General features: G+C 57.0%; 1 protein-coding gene across 2 annotated transcripts in view; it reads left to right on the forward strand.

Moving 5' to 3' along the window:
- Positions 1-343: 343 nt before the first annotated feature.
- The window catches only part of LOC105495334 (latent transforming growth factor beta binding protein 4), a 33888-nt gene continuing 8112 nt past the window's right edge, over positions 344-26119 (forward strand). The window contains exons 1-25 of one of the 2 annotated variants that reach the window (XM_071086869.1): positions 344-520; positions 2341-2399; positions 2565-2700; positions 3216-3328; positions 8121-8312; positions 8492-8739; positions 8816-8918; positions 9302-9376; positions 9473-9595; positions 10459-10623; positions 11316-11465; positions 11580-11699; positions 12622-12753; positions 12838-12963; positions 13630-13755; positions 14248-14490; positions 14959-15084; positions 15173-15292; positions 16158-16289; positions 16499-16624; positions 17009-17131; positions 17405-17536; positions 20256-20387; positions 20467-20592; positions 23326-23472. In XM_071086869.1, the coding sequence (XP_070942970.1) occupies positions 375-520; positions 2341-2399; positions 2565-2700; positions 3216-3328; positions 8121-8312; positions 8492-8739; positions 8816-8918; positions 9302-9376; positions 9473-9595; positions 10459-10623; positions 11316-11465; positions 11580-11699; positions 12622-12753; positions 12838-12963; positions 13630-13755; positions 14248-14490; positions 14959-15084; positions 15173-15292; positions 16158-16289; positions 16499-16624; positions 17009-17131; positions 17405-17536; positions 20256-20387; positions 20467-20592; positions 23326-23472 (3421 nt within the window). In that variant the 5' untranslated portion in view covers positions 344-374. The remainder of the gene's footprint in view (positions 521-2340; positions 2400-2564; positions 2701-3215; positions 3329-8120; positions 8313-8491; positions 8740-8815; positions 8919-9301; positions 9377-9472; positions 9596-10458; positions 10624-11315; positions 11466-11579; positions 11700-12621; positions 12754-12837; positions 12964-13629; positions 13756-14247; positions 14491-14958; positions 15085-15172; positions 15293-16157; positions 16290-16498; positions 16625-17008; positions 17132-17404; positions 17537-20255; positions 20388-20466; positions 20593-23325; positions 23473-26119) is intronic. The other variant, XM_071086870.1, reaches the window with a different exon arrangement.

Genomic DNA, 26119 nt, shown 5'->3' on the forward strand with positions numbered 1-26119 from the left:
CCAGCTTAGGGGACCCTGCCCTCAACCCCCGCCCCGTATCCCTCCCCGTAAGCACCCCTACGCCTGGGACCCCTGCTCCATGAGAAGGTTCACGGAGCCAGTATCCGAGTCTTAATTTCCCCCCACCGCGTGGGGAACTCGAGGTCCCCCGCGCCCCGCGTCGGCACCTGTCCCTGCTGCCTCCTGATTGGCCGCGCGGCGAGCGCTGGCGGCGCACGGCTGTGATTGGCGGGAAGTTCACAGCCCTTGGCTGGACGGTGGAGAAAGTGAGTCGGCCTCGGGCGGGGGTGGGGGCGGGGACAGGGGCGGGGCCGCGGCGAGCCGGACTCGCTGGACAGACCGCCCGCCCGGAGCGGGACTCGGCGCCCGACACGATGCGGAGGCCTGGCACCAGCGGCCGCCGCCCCCTCCTGCTGGTGCTGCTGCTGCCGCTCTTCGCAGCCGCCGCCTCCGCCGCCAGCCCCAGCCCCAGCCTCAGCCAGGTCCTGGAGGTCGCAGGGGTCCCCAGCCGCCCGGCCAGGTAAGCCCCGCTGCGGCCCCTGCTTCCTTGTGCCCCTTCCACCCATTAAGTCTGGTGGTCCACGGGGACCAGGGCTTTCGGATTTAAGGGAAATCGAACCCACTGTTCGATTCGGAGATACAAGGAGGGCTCTTGGATTTATTAGGCGCCCCCAATTTGTAGAGGTTAGATTCGGGGAGTACTGAGATTTTTAGGGGAAAGGGTCCCCTTTATTGTGGTGGAGAAGGCTGTCTCCAGAGAATCCCGGGGTTTTTTTCGAGGAAAGATCTCTAGTTTATTAAGGCGGGGGGGTGGGGGGCTGAGCTCTCCTAGAATGATAGAGACGTGTGGGGTCTTCGAGCTAGGATGGAGCTCCCCAAGTTTGTGGGCGCATAGGAGGAAAAGTGTTGGGGGATTCTGGAGGGACTTTATGAGGCCGCTGAGTTGTCCTGGTTTTCTAGGATTTGGGGGCTCTGTGTTCATGAAAAGGGACCTTAGGGTTTTTCGAACTGGTCAGGAAGACGTAGACTCTTGGGTTGATGGCGGAGGGGCTTGTGGGGAGTTGGGTGGGGTGGAGGAGTCCTCAGGCTTCAAAACGGTTGGGGATGCTCAAGTTTCCTAGAATTAGAAGACTCCGGGATTGAATGAGGCTCCAGTGATTTCACCGCGAGAGATCCAGGATTCCCTATAGATCTGGGGGCTATAGGCGCCCTTCCTGTCTGCGGGTGACGGAACTGAAGGAAGCCGTCTGCCCAGCGCCCCCACCCACCCTCCTCGCCTGGCGGCCCAGCGCTCCGTTACAAAGGCCCCGGGCTCCGCTCCCGCCTGGGTCTCTGCGAATGCGTTTAGTAACCCGAGCCGCGGCGGGGGCGGGGCCGGGAAGGGGTTAACCTGGAGAAAAGGCGGGAGGGATGACGGCAGGATCGGGGATCCCCGAGGCTCCCCACCAGATGGCCTCATCCTCCACTCGGCCCCACCCACCTGAGAGGGGCCCAAGCGCTAGATGCCCCCTTCTCTGCAGCCCCCCACTGCTCTCCTCTCGGGGTCTGGGCGTGCGCCCTAGTCTCTAGCCCCCCCTTAGCCTGGGGATAATGGACTTGTCTGGGGGGCCCCTTCATTGCGACGCACTTGAACCGGAGCTGGAAGCTCCGCCACTGAGACCCTCTGGGCTCGGAGATGTCTCCAAGAACGGCACTTTTCTCCTGGTCAGGCGGGAAACTGAGGCCCAAAGACCAAGAAACGCTGGCTTCTGGACACCCATCGTGGAAGGGCAAGAAGGGGCTAGAATTCAGGCTCTGGGATTCTCGGTCCTGGACTGTGACTCCTGTATCCCCTCCACCTCAGCACCCTGCTGGACCCACAGTCAGAGGGAAGAGCCTTCCCTCCCCAGCTGCCGAGGCCTTTGAAAATGGCGCCACCTGTCGGCCAGGCTCAGGATGGCGTCTGAGTCCCGGACCGGGATGTGCGGGAGGGCGGGGTTCTAGATTCCCAGACAGTCCCGGCTTAGAAATGCTTAGAAATCCAGTCTTTTTTGTTTTTGTTTTTAAGTCACTTTTAAAAGGCTTTAAAATAACTTTTTTTTTTAAATAAAACCTTACTGCCAAAACCTCTTCATAAGACAACAGTACGGTTTCTGTGCCCTTCAGCCCGAAGTCTAAGCCAATTTGCCTCCCTTTGTACAGATGGAGAAACTGAGGCATGGGGAGAAGAACCTCAAGTTAGTCATATACCTGTTTCAAGCCCCCTCAGGATTCGTCTTGGTTTCCCCTCCCCCGATTGCCCTCCTTTGCAGAGTTCTGGGGTGCTAAGGGCTTGAGTGACTTCCACCCCACTATTTATAGCGTTCCTGCTTGTCGCTGCTGCCCAGGCCAGACGTCTAGGAGGAGCCGCTGCATCCGAGGTGGGTTCTGGAAGATGGAGTATGAGTAGGGGGCAAAAGGGAGTAGGAGGAGAGGGCCAGGGAGCTCCCCATCCCGTCCCTCATCCCAGTTGGAGAGCTGGATGCATTTGGTAGAGAAGTACTTGGTCCCCTCCTTCCCCACTTAGTCCCTGGCTGTCTCCGAAGCCTCCTGCAGGGTCCAAAACTGCCAGCCCAAAAAGTGTGCAGGCCCCCAGCGGTGCCTGAACCCAGTGCCTGCAGTGCCCAGTCCCAGCCCCAGCGTGAGGAAGAGACAGGTGTCCCTGAACTGGCAGCCACTGACGTGAGTGGGCAGTCCCTCCCCTACCAAATCCTCCCTCAGGAACTCCCAGCTTTGCCCCCGTTTCCTCTCCCCCTCCCTCCCCCACTCCCTCCCTCTCTCTCCCCCCTCCCTCCCCGGCTCTTTCTTTTGCTATCAGCCTGTCTGTCTGTTTCTATTTCATCCCTTCCCTGCCTATCTCAGGCTCTTTCCATCTCTGCATTATTTCTGTCTCTTTCTGTTTCTTTCTAGTTACCTGTCTCTTTTCCTCTCTCTCTTTCTCCCTGTGTCTCACTGCCTGTCTCTATGTCTAAGTCTCTCTCCCACTTCTCTCTTTCTCTCCCCCCACCCCCATCATCTCTCTTTTTCTCAGGGTCTTTGTTTCTCTCCCACTAGAGGCCTGGTCCCCATAAATGGGTGTTGTGGGGGGAGGGCTGGGCAGAGCCACTACTGAAAGACATTTTCCTGGCATGGAGGCCCTTTGGTGGGGAGGTCAGCTTAACCCGGTGACAGCAGCTTTTCCGTCCTCTCCCACCCAGGCTGCAGGAGGCCAGAGCTCTACTGAAGCGGCGGCGGCGGCCCCGGGGGCCTGGGGGCCGGGGACTACTGAGAAGGAGGCCCCCACAGCGTGCCCCCGCTGGCAAGGCCCCGGGTAAGCACATCCGCCTTTCCTCTGCCTGGGGCGAGGGGGGTTCCGGGCCAGATAAAGCCGTCTGGTTCCCACGGTCCTGCCGCCGCCTCCCTCCCCCCCCGCCCCCGTTGTAGCTCAGCCCCCACCCCCAGGACGAGGCCCCCTCTAGGGACCCCAGCGTCCACCCCTGCGAGGTGAGCCCGGGACAGGACCAGACGCAGGCCAGAGGCACTGACCCGCGGGGGTGGGGCCGGGAAGCCAGGCGTCCGGGCTTCCAGCGGCCGAAGAGGGAGGGCGCTGGCCCGGCAGAAAGCTCCGCCGAACCAGCCCAGACAACAAAAGCGATTGTGCGGGTTGGCGCCTGCCTGGGCACCGAATGCTCAAGATTGCGGGGCGGCTGGGGGCCAAAGGCCTCCTCCTGTTTCCCGAATCCTCCCCCTGCCCTCCTCCCACTCCAGCTCTCGACCCCTATTCTAGAATACCCCTCATCTCAAACACCCTCAAAACCCTCCTCTTGCTGTGGCCTTCAGTCCAGATGTGACCCCTCCCCCTGAAGTCTTCCAGATGTGAGCCTCGGGCCAGATGTTATACCCCCGCCCACAGTCTCCCTTTATCCATTGTGACTTCTCCCACCAGGTGTGGGGTTCTGGCCAGATGTGGCTGTATCTTTGGATGTATCTCCCCCCCCCAGCCTCCTGCCCAGGATCTAGATGCCCAATTCCTTTATGTGCCCAGGTGCAGCGACCCTTCTCCCATCCCTCAGATGTCCCACCTGACTGCCCAGATGTGACATGATAGCCCCCTATCAAGATGAAGCCCCTTTCTCTGTGCCCAGGGCAGAAGAGGATCAACTTTTAGCTGTCTCCCCAAATGCGGCCCCCACTACTCTTAATGGATTTCCTCTTTATGGATTCAGCTCTGTCTGGGGGGAAACCCGCCCGCCCCCACCTGTTCCCTTCCCCGCCGCTCCCCTACAGGCCTGGTCCACTTGTTGGTGCGCGGATGGGGACAGAGGGGGCGCCCCGCTCACCCCTGCGAGTCTAGCGCCCAGCCTGCGAGCCTCTGGCTAAGCGCCCAGCCCCACGCGCCCCCGCGCGGCCGCCGGGGAGGGAGTGGTGGGGAGGGGGGGCCTGAGCGGGGGCGCGGCCGCCCTCCCCCGCGGGCGGGCGGGCGGGCGCTGCCGGGCCCCTCGGGCGGGCTGGGGCGGCGGCGCGGCGGAGCGCGGCGCTGCAGCCATGGCGGGCGGCGTGCGGCTGCTCTGGGTGTCGCTATTGGTGCTGCTGGCGCAGCTAGGGCCGCAGCCCGGACTGGGCCGGCCCGGAGAGCGTCTCCGCGTGCGCTTCACCCCGGTCGTGTGCGGCCTGCGCTGCATCCATGGGCCGACCGGCTCCCGCTGTACCCCGACCTGCGCGCCCCGCAACGCCACCAGCGTGGACAGCGGCGCGCCCGGCGGGGCGGCCCCGGGGGGGACCCGGCTTCCGCGCCTGTGAGTGCGGGGTGGTGGTCCCAAGAGAGCGACTCCCGGGGGGAGGAGGATCCTTGGGGATGGAGGAGACAGTCCTCCAGGGAGAGGGAGCCCAGATTCCATATGCAACAGTGCAAGGGAATCGCAGGGGCTATTTGAGGAAGGGGGCCCCTGGCTTTTGGGGTTGGGTCCTGAGGGCTCCGATTTTGCAAGCAATGAGGGTTCTTAGGGGCCTGTGATGTCCCACGTGAGAGAATTGGCGCCAGCTTTCATGCTTTGAGTCAAAATGGGGATCTCAGAATTGAGGGGCCTGAGAACTTTTGGGAGGGGGACTCGAATTCTGAGACGCTAAGTAAGGAGTCTCCAGGGACCAAGCAAGAGTCTCAGGGCCGCATGGGGGACGTATCAGTTTCTGTGTCTTTGGGTGGGAAGGTTCCGTATGGGAATGCCTGTGAGGTGGGGCACTGGAGAGAAGAAAGTTGATCCGAAGAGCTAAGAGGGAGAGGGGACAGAGAAGGGGGTTTTGTGTGTGTGTCTGGGGGGGGGGGGTGTTTCCGCAGGACCTGAGTTGCGGGGGTCCCACGTGCGAGAGAAATTAAGATAAGAGGCTTTAAGGAAGGGGCGCCCCCTGGGGGCGGAGAGGACAGGAGGTGTATGCATCAGGCACTCCTAGAGATGGGGAGCCTTGGGGGTTCAGGTGAGGTGGGGGAGGGCGCGCCACCTGTTGTTCCAGGATGCAAAAGTGGGCAGACTCTCTGGGATCGGGGCCTCCCTGCCCCCTACCCCGCAGACCCTATGGAGTTGGGAAGTGGGGGCCCCTGGCGCCGAGAACTCGCCCAGCCTGGCCCCCAGCCAGCCCAGCCCGGCCGGCGTGAGCTCATCTCCCGCCTGAGCCCCCGCCCGCTGCCACTCCCTCTCTCCTCCCCTTCCTCCCTCTTTCTTTCACTCTTTCCCCGCCCGGCCCCAATGTGCCTGTGCCAGGCGCCATGCCCAGGCGGGTGCCAAGCCCCTGGGGGTGCAAGGAGTGGCATGTGAAGTGGAGGCTGACCTCAGAGGGACCCCTATGTCCTCAACTCCCCGCTCTGCCAGGGCTGTGGGGCATGACATTGGCTGTGCCCATCCAGCGGCCCACCCTGGGTGTAGGCACCCCCAGGGAGCTGGCCTGGGGGCCTGCACTTAGGCCAAGAGAAGGCAGATAAATGCCTCTGGAGTCTGGGAAATGCCCTCCGACCTGGCTGGTTTCCCACCACCTCCATCAGAGACCCTTCCCATTTTGCAATTTTGATTCCTAGTGAAGCCTCTTCTAGGCCCCACTACTCAATTAAAAGCCCCTATTAGACCACCCTGGAGTCGTGGTCCCACACTCCTACCTAAGGGAGCCCAGAGTTTTTGCTACTAGGCCCTAGGCCCCCTCTCCACCCCTGGCAACAGACTTTAGAGACCACTCCTCCAGTGAAGTTCCCTCTCATTCTTCCCTCCCACCTCCCAAACTGTGCCTTTCCCTAGAGAACTCTGTCGTATTGTCCAGAAGTCCTGCTCTTCTAGCTCACCCCCTTCCCCAGGAACTTCTGATCCCATTTATCTTCAGAGAACCCCAGGGTTGGTCTTGATAAGTGGATTCTCCCAAGAGGACTCCAGACACTGTGCTCCTCACAGGCAGCCATTAATAAAAAGCCTTTGGCACCTAATCCTTAGCTGGGAGGGGAGGGGATTCCACATAGGGTCTCGGCCAATTGAGCCTCTTAAGTGCTGATGACTTCCAGGAATTCCACTTCACTATCTAAACCCTGCTTTCAGCACCCTCAAACTGGTTGTCTACTAGGCGGCACTAAAGTCCTGTTTTCTAGGTAACTGTCCACAAAAGGACTCCTGCTGAAAGGGCACCTCAGTTTCCTCTGAGCTAGGTTCCTCCCTCCCAGAAACCTCCAGCTGACTTTGAACTCGAGAGGGCTGCCCTTTAGTCGATCTCCTCCCAGGACTCCAGTCCCTTTATCCTTCTAAACGGAGGTGGCTCTCCGTGCCCTTTCCTCTCTACAGTTGTGGCTCAGAATCCCACACGCGCCTCCCCCGGCCGTCTGCCTCCTCCCTCCCCTCCGCACAGCTGTCTCCAGCTGTTCTTTGCAGCCCCGGGAGAGAGAGGGAGGGGGTGCCCTCGCAGGACAGTCCGGCCTCCTTTGGCTCAAAGGTCCCGGGGCTCCCCAAGGGTCCGGAATGCGGAGCCTCCGCCCTGCCCCCGCCGCACCTCTCTCTTTGTTTACCCCGCCGCACAGCTGGCAGTGCCCCGCCCAGAGGTGGCCTGGGGCCCAGCGAGGGCGCGCAGAGGGGAGTGGAGGCGCGTTCCCGCTCTTGGCCCCGCCCGGGTGCTACTGGAGGCGGTAAGGCAGAGCTAGAGCTCTAAGGCCCCAGCCAGAAAGAAGCTGGGCGGAGACAAAGCGCGGTGGGCGGAACTAGTGCACCCGGACGGCCTGGAGGTGGGATGGGAGGGGCGTGAACTAGTGAGTCGGGCGAATCAGAGTGCGGAAAAGGGAGGTGGGAGGGGCTAGAGGCGGCAGGTTAAGCTCATGGATAGGCAGGGCTTAGAATCCCGCGGGTAGAAGGTAATGTGAGAGGGGCTAGAAAGGGGGCACAGCCAGGGGGCTGGGATAGGACTTCGTGGACCTAGCAGAGGGAGTGTGGGCGGGCATAGAATGCGAAGGAGACAGAGTTGGGCGGGGAGTTATGCCAGGGAGTGGTTAAAATGTGGTTTAGGTCAATGGAAGGTATCAGCATAGGATGGGGTCAGCGCCGTCTGGGTTGGTCTGGAACCACGTGGACTCAACCAGAAAGTGGGATCAGAAAGGTTGACATGAAAGTTAATAAACAGTCTGAGGGCTGGCCAGCCTCACGCCTGTAATCCCAGCACTTTGGGAGGCTGAGGCAGGAGGATTGCCTGAGCCCAGGAGTCCAAGACCAGCCTGGCCAACATAGTGAGACCCCACCTCTACAAAATTTTTAAAAAAACATGACCCGATGTAGTGCACGCCTGTCGTCTCAGCTACTTAGGAGGCTGAGGTGGGAGGATCACTTCAGTTTAGGAGGTCGAGGCTGCAGAGCCTTGATCACGGCACTGCATTCCAGCCTGGGCAATAGTGCGAGATCCTGCGGACTTAGTGGGTGGTGCTGTACCTCTGATGGCTGAACTACTGGACTGGGCCAATGCTAATGCCAGAACTGGGGCGGGGCCACATGACAGCTGAGGGCGGATCGACTTAGAAATGAATGATACCTTGAGGGAATAGCAACTTCGCTGGCCCCAGGGGAACATGCCAGGAATGGTGGCGCCCCTGAGTGTCTTTGTTCTTCTCCCAGTCCTGTGTCCCTTAATCTGTCACAATGGCGGTGTGTGCGTGAAGCCTGACCGCTGCCTCTGTCCCCCGGACTTCGCTGGCAAGTTCTGCCAGTTGCACTCCTCGGGCGCCCGGCCTCCGGCCCCGGCTATACCAGGACTCACCCGCTCCGTGTACACTATGCCACTGGCCAACCACCGCGACGACGAGCACGGTGAGGAAAGTGTGGCCAGAGTCCCTCCGACCCCTCTGTCAAGCATTTCACCGTGCCCCTGACCCTCAACTTTCCCGCCTTCCAGAACACCTTTGCCCAACTCGCCCTTCCCCGCTTGTCTAGCCCCAGCCCGTAAAAATCCGTGTAGAAATCCCTTTGCCCGGCCGTGCCTCCCCTAGGCGTGGCATCTATGGTGAGCGTCCACGTGGAGCACCCGCAGGAGGCGTCGGTGGTGGTGCACCAGGTGGAGCGTGTGTCTGGCCCTTGGGAGGAGGCGGACGCCGAGGCGGTGGCGCGGGCGGAAGCGGCGGCGCGGGCGGAGGCGGCAGCGCCCTACACGGTGTTGGCACAGAGCGCGCCGCGGGAAGACGGCTACTCGGACGCCTCGGGCTTCGGTTACTGCTTTCGGGAGCTGCGCGGAGGCGAAGTGAGAGGAGGCCGGTGGGGAGGGGCCCGGAGCGTGCCTCCGCGCGAGGGCGCGCTCACCCAACACTTCCCCGCAGTGCGCGTCTCCGCTGCCCGGGCTCCGGACGCAGGAGGTCTGCTGCCGAGGGGCCGGCTTGGCCTGGGGCGTTCACGACTGTCAGCTGTGCTCCGAGCGCCTGGGTAAGTCCCAGGACGTCCCTGAGGTGCTCGGAGCTGGGGAGGGGTGAGAACCTCACCGCTCCTACTCTGCCCTAGATAAACCCAGTTCACAAATTGTAGCCACGCCTACCCCACTGTGGAGGCGACTTCCATTCCTGAGCTTTTCATACCACTCTGGGACCACTCACCCCATTTTCTGACTTTGGCCACTCTATTCTCACCCTGCTTTTGTGCCATGGCACCTCCCATGCCTTTGAGAGTCTCCAGGTCAGCCAACCTAAGGCTGACCCTGCACTCAACTACAGCCAACATCTTTTAGTCCCTTCCACCCAGTCTTCGTCTCTGCCCACTCCATTCTCGCTCAGCCCACCTGTCCCTGGCCCACCCCTCTCCTCTCGCCACAGGGAACTCCGGAAGAGTGGGCGCCCCAGATGGACCTTGTCCAACCGGCTTTGAAAGAGTTAATGGGTCCTGCGAAGGTGCGATGGGGCAGGAGTGAGAGGGGCTTGGTTCTGGGGGCGGGATATGCAGGGATCAAGTTGCTGACTCCACAGTGACCTCCCCAACCCTGGCAGATGTGGATGAGTGCGCGACTGGCGGGCGCTGCCAGCACGGCGAGTGTGCAAACACGCGCGGCGGGTACACGTGCGTGTGCCCCGACGGCTTTCTGCTCGACTCGTCCCGCAGCAGCTGCATCTGTGAGCCACCAGCAGGGAGTTGAGGCTGAGTCCCATGCCCTCCCTGCCCTCAGACCACGTCCCAGAGCATACTGGGGCTTTTAATTCCCTCGGACCCCCACAGATCCTCCCAGAGTTCCGGGTTCCTCTCAGTCAGCCTTAGAGCCCCCTCAGAACTTCTCAGATTCTCATACAGCCTCAGCATCCCTGGACCACCTTTAGATCTTTCAAGTCTTTTGGATCCAGATCCCTCCAGACTCCCAGACTTTTTTTTTTTTTTTTTTTTTTTGAGATGGAGTCTCGCTCTGTCACCCAGGTTGGAGTGCAGTGGTGCGATCTCGGCTCACTGCAACCTCTGCCTCCCGGGTTCAAGTGATTCTCCTGCCTCGGCCTCCCGAGTAGCTAGAATTACAGGCGGGGACCACCATGCCTGGCTTTTTTTTTTTTTTTTTTTTTTTGTATTTTTGGTAGAGACAAGGTTTCACCATGTTGGCCAGACTGGCCTCAAACCCCTGACTTCAAGGGATCTGCCCAACTCAGCCTCCCAAAGTGCTGGGATTACAGGCGTAAGCCACCGCGCCCAGCTCTCCCAGACTTTCTGGAATCCTTCTCAGACCCTCAAATCCTCTCCTTCCCCTCGAGACTCGACTTTCTTCAGATCTTGAGATCCTTCTCAAAGTCTCATTCACCACTGACACCTCATAGGCTCCAAGCCCTTCTCAGACCTCCAGAGCCCACTGCTCTCCTTCAGACCTCTCCCAAATGCCCCTCGCACCCAGCAGCCCCCACCCCCAACCCCGGAACCATTCCCCTCTCTCCCAAATCCCTCAGTGCCGCAGCATTCCCAGCCCCGCCCTGAAGAATTTCCTCCCTGCTCCTCGCAGCCCAACACGTGATCTCAGAGGCCAAAGGGCCCTGCTTCCGCGTGCTCCGCGACGGCGGCTGTTCGCTGCCCATTCTGCGGAACATCACTAAACAGATCTGCTGCTGCAGCCGCGTGGGCAAGGCCTGGGGCCGGGGCTGCCAGCTCTGCCCACCCTTCGGCTCAGGTGAGCCCCTGCGGCAGTGCCTAACCCTACGCGCAACACATGTGGCGCTCCTTCTACGCTCCGCCCTCCAACCCTGAGTCTCACCGCCCCTAACCTGGCTGGGCTCCAGCCTTGGCCACCCCCCAGCCTCTGCGACCCGTGGGCCTCAGACTCGACCTCATCCACGGCTCCACCTCCATCCGTAGCCACACCCACCCCTCCATCCGTAGCCACACCTACCCCGGAGCCCCCAAGTTAGGTTTTGTCTCCTGAGCGTCAACGCCCAGTCTCATCCTGTCCCTGAGCTTTAACCAAGTCCTTAGCTTCTGAGACACTGCCTTCAGCTTAGCCCCACCCCAGGCATGCCTCTCCCTGAGACACCTCCCTGGCATTCTATCTTCCGCTTAAAACTAAATCCCACAAGGGAGCTATTTCCTAGCCTCCAAGTCTGTCCCTGTAGACCCAACCAGACCCTACCCTCAACCCTGTCCCTACCACCATCCCAAATGGGGGAAAACGCTCTTGGTCCCACCTTTAGCCTCTGAGACATTCTACTCTTTGGCCAGGACACCACCCCATCCCAGCCTCCAACTCAAAACCCTGACACTGTCCCGCCAAGCCCTGCCCCCAGCCAAGCCCAGGGTGTGGGCTTGCCATCGCTTTCCTCCTGCTCTCTTGTCCTCTCCGTGTCCCTCTGTCTTTCCTATTCCCAGAGGGTTTCCGGGAGATCTGCCCGGCTGGCCCTGGCTACCACTACTCGGCCTCCGACCTCCGCTACAACACCAGACCCCTGGGCCAGGAGCCACCCCGAGTGTCACTCAGCCAGCCTCGTACCCTGCCAGCCACCTCTCGGCCATCTGCAGGTGAGCTGGCTCTGGCAGAAGTGGGTGCCATCTTCAAGGGGCTGCCCAAGCCCCATAGTGAAAGGAGGCAAGAGAGGATTTGGGCTCCACTCGTTGATACCCCTTCTTTATCAGGCTTTCTGCCCACCCATCGCCCGGAGCCCCGGCCTGACGCCCGGCCTGATCCCCGGCCCGGCCCTGAGCTTCCCTTGCCCAGCATCCCTGCCTGGACTGGTCCTGAGATTCCTGATTCAGGTTTGATAGAAAGAATTGAGGGCATTGGGCCGGGAGTGGTGGCTCACGCCTGTAATCCCAGCACTTTGGGAGGCTGAGGAGGGTGGATCATCAGGTCAGGAGTTCGAGACCAGCCTGGCCAACATGGCGAAACCTCGTCTCTACTAAAACTACAAAAATTAGCTGGTGTGATGGCAGATGCCTGTATCCCAGTTACTAGGGAGGCTGAGGCAGGAGAATCGCTTGAACCCAGGAGGCAGAGGTAGCAGTGAGCTGAGATTGTGCCATTGCACTCCAGCCTGATCGACAAGAGCAACACTCCATTTCAAAAAAAAAAAAAACAATTGAGGGCACTGATGGGAGTATTACAGGTGGGATTCTGGGGTAAGGAGACTCCAAGGTGAAGATTTCAGGATACAGCAAATAGGAATGTTATGCGCAGAGAGAAGCATTTGAAGGGTTGGGTGGTAGATCAGGAGCTGGAGTCGGAGTTGTGCTCTTCTGTGTCAATTGAGCAAGTCACTTAACCTCTGAGACTCAGTTTTCTCATCGGTAAAATGGGGATCATTGTTGAGATGTCTCTGAAGTGTCTGATACCTAGTAAGTGCTCAGATACTTACGGTAGATAATTATTTCTCATTATCTAATATTAGATAATTATTTCTCAGGTAGGGCACTAAGAATGTATCTCAGGCAGAGGGTTGGAGGGCAAACTATTCAAAGCCAGAGACCTTGGGGTGGCATTATGAGGGGATTCGGCCAAGGATCTGATGAGAATGTTCCAGGATTAAAAAAAAAAAAGGAGATCAGAAGACTGGGCTTGCTTGGGGAGGAGACATCCATGAAGGTGTTTTATGGATGTCTCCGGGGGTGGGGGTTGTACTGGGAGAAAAGGAACGGAGGATTCAGAGGTGGGGGAACCCTGGCTGACTGGACCCCCCAGGTCCTTCCTCCGGCATGTGTCAGCGCAACCCCCAGGTCTGCGGCCCAGGACGCTGCATTTCCCGGCCCAGCGGTTACACCTGCGCTTGCGACTCTGGCTTCCGGCTCAGCCCCCAGGGCACCCGATGCATTGGTGAGCAAGGCGGAGGGGGTGGAAGGAGGCGGGGCGGGGGGCTTTGCCCGGTCACCTTGTCACCAGCCCCCTCCGTGTCCTCAGATGTGGACGAATGTCGCCGCGTGCCCCCGCCCTGTGCTCCCGGGCGCTGCGAGAACTCACCAGGCAGCTTCCGCTGCGTATGCGGCCCGGGCTTCCGAGCCGGCCCACGGGCTACGGAATGCCTGGGTGAGAAATTTGCCCCACCTGGCTCCAGGCCCACCCCAGGGTCTCGCTCCTGCTCTCATTCCAGAGCCTCTCCACCCCTCCCACGCTTCCCCTGTCTGGTGCCGCCCCAGGACCGCTGTTCCCTGGTCCTTGGCCCCGCCCTTCCCTGCCCCGCCTCCACCCAGCTCCAGCCTCCCTTTGACCCCACCCCTACCTAGCTCCCAAACTGCCAGTTTCTGCTGGGGCCTGGTCGCCGCTCGTATTGCTCTGCCCCCACGCCCAGGCCCCGCCCTTATTGGCCACGCCTCTCCCCGTCCCAGACTAACTCCCTCCCCCAGGCCCCGCCACTGTCCTGCAACTGCGGCAACCAATCTCCTGACCACGACCCCTGATTCCAACCCTGCCACACCAGAGCCCCATCCCCAAACTGATCCTTTCTTCTCTAGCCCCGACCCCACCTTCCCTTTGCTCGGTCCCCAAAGCTCTCCTTTCTGCCCTTGCCCTACCAAACCCTACCCTCTCCAATTGCCCCTCTCACTGTGCACTTCTCCGCCTGTCCTGGCCGGTCCCTAGCCTGGCTCTGGCCCAAGCTTGGCCCCGCTCCCGCTTCCCCCTACCCCCGCCTCTCTGCGTCGCTTCTCCCGGGACTGTCTGCCCCAGTCCCAGCCGCCTGGTCTGTGCCCACAGACGTGGACGAGTGCCACCGCGTGCCGCCGCCGTGTGACCTCGGACGCTGCGAAAACACGCCAGGCAGTTTCCTGTGCGTGTGCCCCGCCGGGTACCAGGCTGCACCACACGGAGCCAGCTGCCAGGGTGAGGGCCTGGGAGGGGCAGCTGGGAAGGGGTGTGAGGGGTTGGGTAGAGCGCGATGATGAGGGCCAGAGAGACTGAACAACAGGGCAAAGCGAGCTGACTGATGGGAGACAGAGGCCAGGCTCTGGAGCAGACGTGTGGTCTAATGGCAGTAGAGAGACCTGGGATGGAGAGTCCAAGTGATGGGAAACAGAAAGGCTGAGTCATGGAAGATGGGGAAGCAGAGTGAGGAGGGATGGAGATGTCCGTAATCAGGTAAGGGGAGCAGAGTTATAGAGGACAGAGGAGAAGGAGGCCTTCTCATGGGGACTACAGAGACAGAGCCATCTAGGCAGCTTAGGAGGGATTGGTGGAGGATAGAGTCAGATGATGGTTACAAGGAGGAATAGTGATGGGGTCGGGGGACAGAATGATGGAGGGTGGAAAGCCAAAGTGACAGAGGTCAGGGAGGCAGAGGGGAGCAAGTGACCCCCGGCCCCCTGCCCTGTGCAGATGTGGATGAATGCACCCAGAGCCCAGGCCTGTGTGGCCGAGGGGCCTGCGAGAACCTGCCCGGCTCTTTCCGCTGTGTTTGCCCGGCTGGCTTCCGGGGCTCGGCGTGTGAAGAGGATGTGGATGAGTGTGCCCAGGAGCCGCCGCCCTGCGGGCCTGGCCGCTGTGACAACACGGCAGGCTCCTTTCACTGTGCCTGCCCTGCTGGCTTCCGCTCCCGAGGGCCCGGGGCCCCCTGCCAAGGTGAGGGTGCTGAGCCCAGCCCCACTCCATCACTGTTTGCTGTGGGGACTGGAGAGAGATTGAGGGGCAGAGAGGCAGAGTGATGGGGCTCAGGGATGGAGAACAGGGGCTGAGGGATGGGGACCTCACTCCAGAGTCTTCCCTCCTTTCAACAAAATAAGATAGTGCTCCCCACCCCTCCTCCCTTTTTGAAAGATACTCTTGTGCTTATGGGAACCCTGAGGAGGAGGTCACCTGAGGCAGGGCAGGCAACATGGAGTTGGTGCCTTAGCCCCACCCTAGTAGCTGGAGAGACCATTGAATAGGGACACGAAGAAGGGAGGAAGGCGTCTGTCTTCCTGGGAAGAGGGAGCAGCCTGAGGCAAGTCTAGGAGGCTGGCTCAAGACTGGAATGCTGGGGTGGGTGGTGATGGCCATGGGGATGGATTCAGGCCCTTTCCTCAGCCTGATTGGTCCCCTCTGCTCCAGATGTGGACGAGTGTGCCCAAAGCCCCCCACCCTGCACCTACGGCCGATGTGAGAACACAGAAGGCAGCTTCCAGTGTGTCTGCCCCACGGGCTTCCAACCCAATGCTGCTGGCTCCGAGTGCGAGGGTGAGGCCGGGGAGGGGGGGAGGAGTGTGGATGGGTGAGGGGGGCATCGGGCCACTTCTTCAAGGCCACCCTCTCCCCTGCCCCCTAGATGTGGATGAGTGTGAGAACCACCTGGCATGCCCTGGGCAGGAGTGTGTGAACTCACCTGGCTCCTTCCAGTGCAGGCCCTGTCCTCCTGGCCACCACCTGCACCGTGGCAGATGCACTGGTGAGACCAGGCCCTGGCTGTGACCTTGGGCCTGCACCATGACCCCTGACCCTTGACCCAGATCATAACTATGACCTGGCCCATAACCTCCTGACCTGGACCTCAGTCCCTCAGTCCCCAGAGCCTGTGACTCCTGACCCTGACCTGGACCACAACTCTTGACCCTGAATGTGACTCCTAAGACCCAACTTGACAGTGACATTTGACCCGAACCATCACCCTTGATGATAGTCCCTGCCCATACCCTGATAGCAATTATGACCCTCATGACTCTGGCCCTGAATGTGACCTGTAACTCCTGAATTTGACTGTGACATTTGACCCTAATCATAACCACTAACCATAGCACTGACCATAACCTTGACTGTGTGACTCTTGGTCCTGTGTCTTTCACAGCCCCTGCCTCTTCTCAGAATCCCTTCTCTGGAACCTGGTTGGGTTCATAATCCCTGACCCTGGCCCCTGACTCGAGGCAGAATTCTGGACCCTGACTGTAACTTCTGATGCTAACTGGACTCAGATTCCAGTCACTAACTCCGACCCATGGCTCAACGGAATCCCATCCAGTGATCCTGGTTTATAATACTTGACTGGTCCCTTGCCCTAGTTCATTTCTGATCCTTGTCTAAGCCAGAGTCCCCTCTCCTGACTCCAAAATCCTGGCACAGGTAGTTCCTAGAAACCTAGACACACAGGACTCGCAACCATGGTCCCCGAAACCCGGGAACCTCGGTCAGCCCTACCCACCTCTGCCATGGAGCCCTCCCCTGGCCTCCAACTCATGACACTTCCCACCACCTCCCCCAGACCCCCTACTCCAAGGGGATTCGTCTGGACCCTTTCTGAACACCCCCACCCCCCACAGATGTGGACGAATGCAGTTCGGGTGCCCCTCCCTGTGGTCCCCACGGCCACTGCACTAACACCGAAGGCTCCTTCCGCTGCAGCTGCGCGCCAGGCTACCGGGCGCCGTCGGGTCGGCCCGGGCCCTGCGCAGGTGAGCAGCATAGGGACCCGCCAGAGAGCCTGGGAGTAGGGCCTGAGTTCCAGGGCAAAGCCAGCTGGAAAGGTGGAGGCGGGACCAAGGCCCTGTGGGAGCTGCTCAGAAACCTGGCATTGGTGGAGGCGGGGTTACTGCGGTGTGGGCGGGGCTTGTGTCTGGGAGGCCGGGTCCTGTGACTCCGCCCAAACTCCCGCGTACCTTAGACGTGAACGAGTGCCTGGAGGGCGATTTCTGCTTCCCTCACGGCGAGTGCCTCAACACTGACGGCTCCTTTGCCTGTACTTGTGCCCCCGGCTACCGACCCGGACCCCGCGGAGCCTCTTGCCTCGGTTCGTACCCAGGCTGGTCCTGGCTCCGGAAAGGGTGGGCTTAGGGCAGGAAAAGGCGGGACGGGGAGAAGAGGGCGAAAAGGGGAAAACGAGTTTTTGGCCGGGATCTTCCAGCAAGATCGGGGGCAGCTGGTGGGAGTCTCGAGGCAGTGGGCGGAGAGGGGTATGGAGAGGAAAGGGCGGAGTCTGGGTATTTGGACAATGATTGGAAAGAAGCTGTTCTAAACCCGTCGGGGGCTGGTGCTTGCAGGGAGGGAAGGATCCTGAGGCAGGTTGGGGAAGGCGTGAAAGGCCTAGGAGCGCCAAGGAGCGGTGGAGGGGTGTGGACTGGAATGTTAGGCGGAGGGGGAGGTGGGCCGGGCTTTCGGACGCCCTGTCCCGCAGACGTGGACGAGTGCAGCGAGGAGGACCTTTGCCAGAGCGGCATCTGTACCAACACCGACGGCTCCTTCGAGTGCATCTGTCCTCCGGGACACCGCGCCGGCCCGGACCTCGCTTCCTGCCTCGGTGAGAGGCCCCGCCCCGGCCTGATCCCTCCTCCCTCCGACTCCCGGACTCGCGCATTGGCCTCCCACCTCTGTCTTTCCTCCTCCGCTTCTCCCCTCCCCTTACCTCCTTCCCCCCTCTCCTCTCCTAGCCTCCCCATCTCTCCTCTACCCAAATCTTCCCCGGCCCTCTCTGCTTCCCTGGCTTCCCTTTTCTGACTCTCCTCTCCCCTCCTTGTCTCCCCCATCTTGCCTCCCTGCTTCCCACATCCGACCACCCGACCTCCCTCCTCAGACGTGGACGAATGTCGCGAGCGGGGCCCGGCCCTGTGCGGGTCGCAGCGCTGTGAGAACTCCCCCGGCTCCTACCGCTGTGTCCGGGACTGCGATCCTGGGTACCATGCGGGCCCCGAGGGCACCTGTGACGGTGAGCCTGCCCCCTCCACCTCCGCTAGCGCTCGCAACGGGGTGCTGGAGGCTGCTCCCTTGGGGACTGAGGAGGGGCGCCCTACTTCCCAGATTTAGGGGGAGGGAAAGCACCGTATCTCTGTAGTGGAAAGCAGTCACTGTGTCCATGTATTTTCTTGTGTCAGTACCACGGCCAAGCCTCCCTTCCAGCCGCAGTCCATTCCGCCTCTGCAGTTGAAGCCCAGTCCACATTTTAGGCTATGCCCCCAGTAAGACACCTCCCCAAAACTGTTAGGCCCCGCCCCTTCCAGTCGGCCTCTGGATTAAAACCCCCTCTTCAGGCCCCTTTTCCTAACAGAAGTTTGGACGCGCCCTTTCCCTGTCCTCCACCAGTCCTACTTCCAGCCTTCCCTCCAAAGAGGCCCAATCCCGGCGACCCTAGGCCTCATCCTTGCCCAATGAGAAATTCCCAAGGTGAAATTCTCCTAGCGTTGGCCTCCGCCCGTTTAAGCTCTGCCCTTCCATGGCCTCGCTACACTGGCCTTTCCATTCGCTCAGACGGCTTCAGTCTCTCGGAACACATAGGCCCTCCTTCCTATCTCTGCTCCGCCCACAGACCCGCCCCTTGCCTTCTCTTACCTTCCAGGTCTTCCCACCCGCCCCGCAATTTCACCCCTCCCGGGTCAGACTCCAGCGAGGCAGGAGGGTGGGGCTAATCTTCCATACAGTTTAAATTTTTTTTTGTGGGGAGGTGATGATGTGTGAGTCCGCATCTTGTGGCACACTTGAAACAAAACATCTGTGGGCTGCCGTTGACTCTGCTAGACCTCTGACTCACGGAAGTCTAGCTTCCTAAGATCGTATTCATTAATTCCACAAGAATTCATTAAGCACCTACTCTGTGCCAGTGTCCGGAAAAGGAAGTAAGTGCAACAGGAAATAAGTCATATAAAAACACCTGCCTTCCTGGAGTTATCATTGTGGGGTAATAAATATGTAAATAAACTCAAGACCTATACAACAGGCCAGGCGCTGTGGCTCATGCCTGTAATCCCAGCACTTTGGGAGGCCAAGGAGGGTGGATCACGAGGTCAAGAGATCGAGACTAGCCTGGCCAACATGGTGAAACCCTGTCTCTACTAAAAATACAAAAATTAGCTGGGCATGGTGGCATGCGCCTGTAGTCCCAGCTACTCAGGAGGCTGAGGCAGAGAATCGCTTGAACCCGGGAGGCGGAGGTGGCAGTTGAACCAAGATCGTACCACTGCACTCCAGCCTGGGCGACAGAGTGAGACTCCTTCTCAAAAAAAAAAAAGATTTATACAACAAAAAACTGGGGGACACCTTACTATGTGTCGGGCACTGTTCTGCCACTGGAGATGTAGCAAAGAACAAAATGGACACAAATCCCTGCTGTTGTAGAGTTTGTATTCTAGGGAGGCCACAGTCGGCATGCCAATAAATACATACGTATAAGGTCAGGTTTAGGAAGGAAAACAAAGCAGGACAGAGATGACAGAGCAGTGGAGGGAGGAGTGCTAGGAGGGCTTGACCTCGACACCAGAGGGAAGTGAGGGAAGCAGCCATGCAGAGAGCTGAGGGGAGACTGTTCCTGGCAGAGGGAAGAGCCTGTACAAAGGCCCTGAGGTGGGACCATGCTTTGAGAGACGGCAGTGAGGATTTGAGAGTTATCAACTATGCTAGGTGTGGTGGCGCATGCTTGTAATCGCAGCTACTTGGGAGGCTGAGGTGGGAGAACTGCCTGAACCCAGGAGGTTGAAGCTCCGGTGAGCCATGATCCTGCCACTGCACTCCAGCCTGGGCAACAGAGCAAGACCCCCATTTAAAAAAAAAATGCCTGGGTATGGTGGCTCATGCCTATAATCCCAGCACTTTGGGAGGCTGAGGCAGGTAAATCACCTGAGGTCAGGAGTTCAAGACCAGCCTGGCCAATATGATGAAACCCCATCTCTACTAAAAAAAAAAAAACTACAAAAGTGACTGGCCGTGGTGGCTCATACCTGTAATTCCAGGACTTTGGGAGGCTGAGGTGGACAGATCACTTGAGGTCAAGAGTTTGAGACCAGCCCAGCCAACGTGGTGAAATCTCATCTCTACTAAAAATACAAAAACTAGCCGGGCATGATGGTGCACGCCTGTAGTCCCAGCTGCTCCAGAAGCTGAGGCAGAATTGCTTGAACCCAGGAGGCAAAGGTTGCAGTGAGCCGAACTTGAGCCACTGCACTCCAGCCTGAGTGACAGAGCGAGATTCCGTCTCAAAGAAAAAACAACATTTTCAACATTGTTGATCTTTAGAAGCTCAGACTTCTAGAATACCAGATTTCTAAAGACTTTTTTTTTTTGAGACGGAGTCTCACTCTGTCGCCCAGGCTGGAGTGCATTGGCTCGATCTCGGCTCACTGCAAGCTCCGCCTCCCGGGTTTATGCCATTCTCCTGCCTCAGCCTCCCGAGTAGCTGGGACTACAGGCGCCCGCCACCTCGCCCGGCTAGTTTTTTGTATTTTTGTAGAGACGGGGTTTCACCGTGTTAGCCGGGATGGTCTCGATCTCCTGACCTTGTGATCCGCCCGTCTCAGCCTCCCAAAGTGCTGGGATTACAGGCTTAAGCCACCGCGCCCGGCCTTCTAAAGACTTCTTAGTCTTGGGGACTGGAAGTGGTGTTAGAACTTCTGAATTCAGGCCTTTGACTCCCCTTTCATCTCCTCCACACTCTGCAGATGTGGATGAGTGCCAAGAATATGGTCCCGAGATTTGTGGAGCCCAGCGTTGTGAGAACACCCCTGGCTCCTACCGCTGCACACCGGCCTGTGACCCTGGCTATCAGCCCACGCCAGGGGGCGGATGCCAGGGTGGGTGTCCGTCGGGCATCGGGTGAGATGTGGAGATGGTAGAAGGTCCAGAAATGGCCTGACTGTCTGGTGGTTGCAGATGTGGACGAATGCCGGAACCGGTCCTTCTGCGGTGCCCACGCCGTGTGCCAGAACCTGCCCGGCTCCTTCCAGTGCCTCTGTGACCAGGGTTACGAGGGGGCGCGGGATGGGCGTCACTGCGTGGGTATGGGACTTCAGGGGGTGGATGGGACCAAAGCGGGTGGGGGAGGTTGGTCAGGCCCTGTCCCTCCCCATGTATCTGAACAAATAGGAACTTTCGGGTTGTGGAATTTAGACTTTGGAATATAAGATCATCTTCATGCCAAGAACGGTGGCTCATGCCTGTAATCCCAGCACTTTGGGAGGCTGAGGTGAGCAGATCACTTGAGGTCAGGAGTTTGAAACCAGCCTGGTGAACATGGTGAAATACCATCTCTACTAAAAATACAAAAATTAGCAGGGTGTGGTGGTGCATGCCTGTAATCCCAGCTACTCAGGAAGCTGAGGCACAAGAATGGCCTGAACCCAAGGGATGGAGGTTGCAGTGAGCCTAGATCACGCCACTGCACTCCAGCCTGGGTGACAGAGTGAGACCCTGTCTCAAAAAAAAAAAAAAATCTTCTCAGAACTGTTGTAGTGGCTGGTGAAAGAAACCTGACCTATTCAGGTTTTATTTTTATGTGTGTACTTTTAAAAATGTGTAAGTAGGCCAGGCGCGGTGGCTCACACCTGTAATCCTAGCACTTTGGGAGGCCAAGGTGGGCAGGTCACCTGAGGTCAGGAGTTCGAGACCAGTCTCAACATGGAGAAATCCCATCTCTACTAGAAATACAAAATTAGCTGGGCGTAGTGGTGCATGCCTGTAATCCCAGCTACTCAGGAGGCTGAGACAGGAGAATTGCTTGAACCTGGGAGGCGGAGGTTGCAGTGAGCTGAGATTGCACCATTGCACTCCAGCCTGAGCAGCAAGAGCGAAACTCCGTCTCAAAAAATAAAAACTAAAACTAAAAATAAATAAAAATAAAAATGTATAAAGTATAAATGTATAAAGCACTAAAGTGTTCATAAACGTTAATTTTTCCTAACATTTTATGAGGAAAATTTCTTTTTTTTTTTTTTTTTTTTTTTTGAGACGGAGTCTCGCTCTGTCACCCAGGCTGGAGTGCAGTGGCCGGATCTCAGCTCACTGCAAGCTCCGCCTCCCGGGTTCACGCCATTCTCCTGCCTCAGCCTCCCAAGTAGCTGGGACTACAGGCGCCTGCCACCTCGCCCGGCTAAGTTTTTGTATTTTTAGTAGAGACGGGGTTTCACCGTGTTAGCCAGGATGGTCTCGATCTCCTGACCTCGTGATCCGCCTGCCTCGGCCTCCCAAAGTGCTGGGATTACAGGCTTGAGCCACCGCGCCCGGCCTATGAGGAAAATTTCTAAACACAAAGCAAATTGAGAGAATCATAGAATGAACACCTGCCTACTCATGATCTAGATTATATTATTTTATTATACTTACTTCCTCACGTATCTATCCATTAATCCATCTAATTTTTTTGGACAGAGTTAAAAGTAAATTGCAGGCACCAGTCTGCTTCCCCATAAATTCTTTAATATACATATCACTAACCAGAATTCAATATGTGTTTACTAATATTTTCTTCTTCTTCTTCTTTTTTTTTTTTTTTTGAGCTGGGGTCTTGCTCTGTTGTCCAGGCTGGAGTGTGGTTGTGTGATCATAGCTTACTGCAGCCTCTAACTCCTGGGCTCAAGCCAGCCTCCCTCCAGAACTGAGCTTCCGAGTAGCTGGGACCACAGGCACACACAACCACGCCCAGTTAATGTTGTTAATTTTTGTAGAGATGAGTTTTTTTTGGAGACAGAGTTTTGTTCTAGTTGTCCAGGCTGCAGTGCAATGGCATGATCTCGGCTCACTGCAACCTCCACCTCCTGGGTTCAAGCGATTCTCGTGCCTCAGCCTCCCAAGTAGCTGAGATTACAGGCACCCACCACTACGTCCAGTAATTTTTTGCATATTTAGTAGAGACGGGGTTTTACCATGTTGGCCAGGCTGGTCTTGAACTCCTGACCTCAGGTGATGTGCCCACCTTGGCCTCCTAAAGTGCTGGGATTACAAGCGTGAGCCACCACGCCTGGCCTGTAGAGATCTTGCTCTGTTGCCCAGGCTGGTCTCAAACTCCTGGCCTTAAGCAACCCTCCTGCCTTGGCCTCCCAAAGCACTGGGATTACAGGCATGAGCCATTGTATCCTACAGATATTTTCATTCGACGTTCAATTTATATACAGTGAAATGCAGGAATCTTAATTATACATTCTGTAAATTTTCACAAATGCAAACACAACAGGTTTTATTTCTTTAAAGGGAATTAAAACTATAAAGACCTGGGATATATTTGAACTCCAGGCATAACTGGATCCAGGAATTTTAACAAGGCTATTTCTATCTTCTCTGAGTTCTGCTTTCTTCTATTGCATGATTTTCAGGCAGATTATTTTTCATAATGATGAAGGTGGCCCTAGAACCTCTGGGCTAACAGCTCCAGTTGGCAACCCTAGAGCTAAAAAGGGAGGTTCTTTTTCAATATTTCTAGCAAAAGTGCCAGGCCTGGCTTTGATTGACCCAGCATGATCACTGCTATCTCTGAACCAGAGAAATGCAGTCATCTATTTGGTCATTCCTGGAACTTGTGCCCACCTCTCAGAGTAGATATAGCTCTACTCAAAGCACAGGATTGAAAATAGAGGAGCACAGGGTTCCCAAGGGAAATTCAGGGCTTGTCACTAGAATAAAAACAGATGATGGAGTCTGGGCCATTAAATATACTCATATTTGAAAGCTCAGACTTTCGGACCTTTGGAATCATAGAAGCTTATAACCACTGTGTCCCCTGTTGTCTCCTGCTTACAGATGTGAATGAATGTGAAACACTACAGGGTGTATGTGGAGCTGCCCTGTGTGAAAACGTCGAAGGCTCCTTCCTCTGTGTCTGCCCCAACAGCCCGGAGGAGTTTGACCCCATGACTGGACGCTGTGTTTCCCCACGAACTTCTGCTGGTGAGACTCTTGTGTCTATTTAACTGATGACTGCTGGCCCCATGGGAAAATCATGTGGTCTAATCATTCCTGATGTGGACAGCTACCATCAGTTAAATACTGTTGTTTTAAACATCAACAAAAGACACATAGGTTAACATGGGTAGTGAGACTGTGTCAGGAGAACTGGATCCTGGCCGTGACTCTACCAGATTCTTTCATTCAACAAATGTTCACAGGGCGTGCACTGTGTTCAGGCCATCTTCTGGGCACTGAGGACGTAGTAGTGACCAGGAGGGATCACTGTCTGTCCTCAAGGGGCTCACAAGCCAATGGGACAGACAGAGATATCACCAGATAGTGACAACTCAGAGAAATCAACAAGACTGTGATGGGGAAAGCCCAGGGGAGTTTTGGAGGAGGCGCCTGGCCCAGCATGAGAAGAGGGTCAGGGAGTTCTTGCTGTAGGAGAGGACATCCGAACTGAGAGCTGCAGGATGAGTAGAAATGAGCCAGGCCCGATGTGTGAGGAGGGCATTCTGGGCAGAGGACACAGCAAGGGCAAAGGCCTGGCAAAGCCAGAGAGCATCTGGCATGTAAGAGGAACTGAAACAGGTTCAACATGGCATGATTTAGACAGCAAAGGAAGGGGTGGGGAGAGATGGGGCCAGGGAAGGAGTCAGGTGCCCGATCACACCGACTTACCACAGTAAGAGAGCACTGCAGTACTGTGGAAGGGGTTTCGGGGCATTTTTGGAAATTTTTTTTTTAATGTTTTTCATTTTTTAAGACAGAGTCGTACTTTCACCCAGGCTGGAGTGCAGTGGCACGATCTCAGCTCACTGCAACCTCCACCTCCTGTGCTCAAGGAATCCTCCAACCTCAGCCTGCTGAGTAACTGGGACTACAGGCATATACCACCACCACAGCTAATTTTTGTATTTCTTGTAGAGACGTGGTTTTGTCATATTGCCCAGGCTGCAGTATATATATATTTTTTAATTTTTAAATGTTACGTATTTAGGCTGGGCGTAGTGGCTCATGGACGCCTGTAATCCCAGCTCTTTGGAAGGCCGAGGCGGGCAGATCACCTGAGGTCAGGAGTTCCAGACCAGCATGGCCAACATGGCAAAACCCCGTCTCTAATAAAAATACAAAAATTAGCTGTATGTAGTGGTACACGCCTGTAATCCCAGCTACTCGAGAGGCTGAGGCAGGAAAATCACTTGAATCCAGGAGGCGGAGGTTGTGGGATTGCGCCAGTGGACTCCAGCCTGGGTGACAGAGGGAGACTCCATCTCAAAAAAAAAAAAAAAAAAGCTACGTGTGTATTTATTTATTTTTAATAATTTCCATCTTTAGATACATGAGCAGGTTTGTTACCTGGGTATATTTCATGATGCTGAGCTTTGAGATACAAATGATTCCGTCACCCAGATAGTAAGCATAAGCATAGTACCCAACAGCCAGTTTTTCTTGTTTTTTTTTTTTGAAATGGAGTTTCGCTCTTGTTGCCCAGGCTGCAGTGCAGTGGCGCGATCTCGGCTCACTGAAACCTCCACCTCCCTGGTTCAAACGATTCTCCTGCCTCAGCCTCCTGAATAGCTGGGATTACAGGCATCCGCCACCATGCCTGGCTAACTTTTTGTATTTTTAGTAGAGATGGGGTTTCATCACGTTGGCCAGGCTGGTCTCGAACTCCTGACCTCAGGTCATCCACCCACCTCGGCCTCCCAAAGTACAGGGATTACAGGCGTGAGCCACCATGCCTGGCCTAACATCCAGTTTTTCAACCCTTGTCCCTCTCCCTCTGTCCCTCCCCTATCTAGTGGTCCCCAGCATCTATTGTGGGCATCTTTATATCCATGAGTACCCACTGTTTAGCTCTCACTTATAAGTGAGAATATGTGGTATTTGGTCTTCTGTTCCTGCATTAATTTGCTTAGGATAATGGTCTCCAGCTGCATCCATGTTGCTGCTAAGGACATGATTTCATTCTTTTTCATGACTGTGTAGTATTCATGGAAGGGTTTTGAACAGGAAAGATAGAATTGGATTTTGAAACCTCCCTCTGGCCGCCATGTGAAGATGATTGCAGCGGGTGATACTGGAGGCTGGGAGCTCAGGGAACAGGCTGGGGCAGTGGCCTGGACAGGAGAGGACAGGGCTGGACCAAGGCAGGGGCTGTGGAAGGGGAAGAAAGGGTGGTGGGAGAAAAACCCAAGAGGCCATATGGACAAGCTGTGGATGTCTGGGTGGGGAAGCTGTGTCCAAGACAAGGCACAGGTTTTTTGTTTGTTTTGTGACAGAGTCTCGCTCTGTCGCCCAGGCTGGAATGCATTGGTGTGATCTCGGCTCACTGCAACCTCTGCCTCCCAGGTTCAAGTGATTCTCGTGCCTCAGCCTCCCAAGTAGCTGGGATTACAGGCATCCGCCACCACGCCCGGCTAATTTTTTGTATTTTTAGTAGAGACGGGGTTTCACCATGTTGGTCAGGCTGGTCTCAAACTTCTGACCTCAAGTAATCCGACCACCTCAGCCTCCCAAAGTGCTGGGAGTACAGGCAGGAGCCACTGCACCTGGTGACAAAGTGTAGATTTTGAGATGAAGACTCAGCCAGTTTGGGACACACCAGATAAGAGACCCAGAGAGGCATCCAGGAAGCCAG

This window comes from Macaca nemestrina, chromosome 20 (genome assembly GCF_043159975.1).
Source record: "Macaca nemestrina isolate mMacNem1 chromosome 20, mMacNem.hap1, whole genome shotgun sequence".
In the NCBI taxonomy this organism is placed as follows: Eukaryota; Metazoa; Chordata; class Mammalia; order Primates; family Cercopithecidae; genus Macaca; species Macaca nemestrina.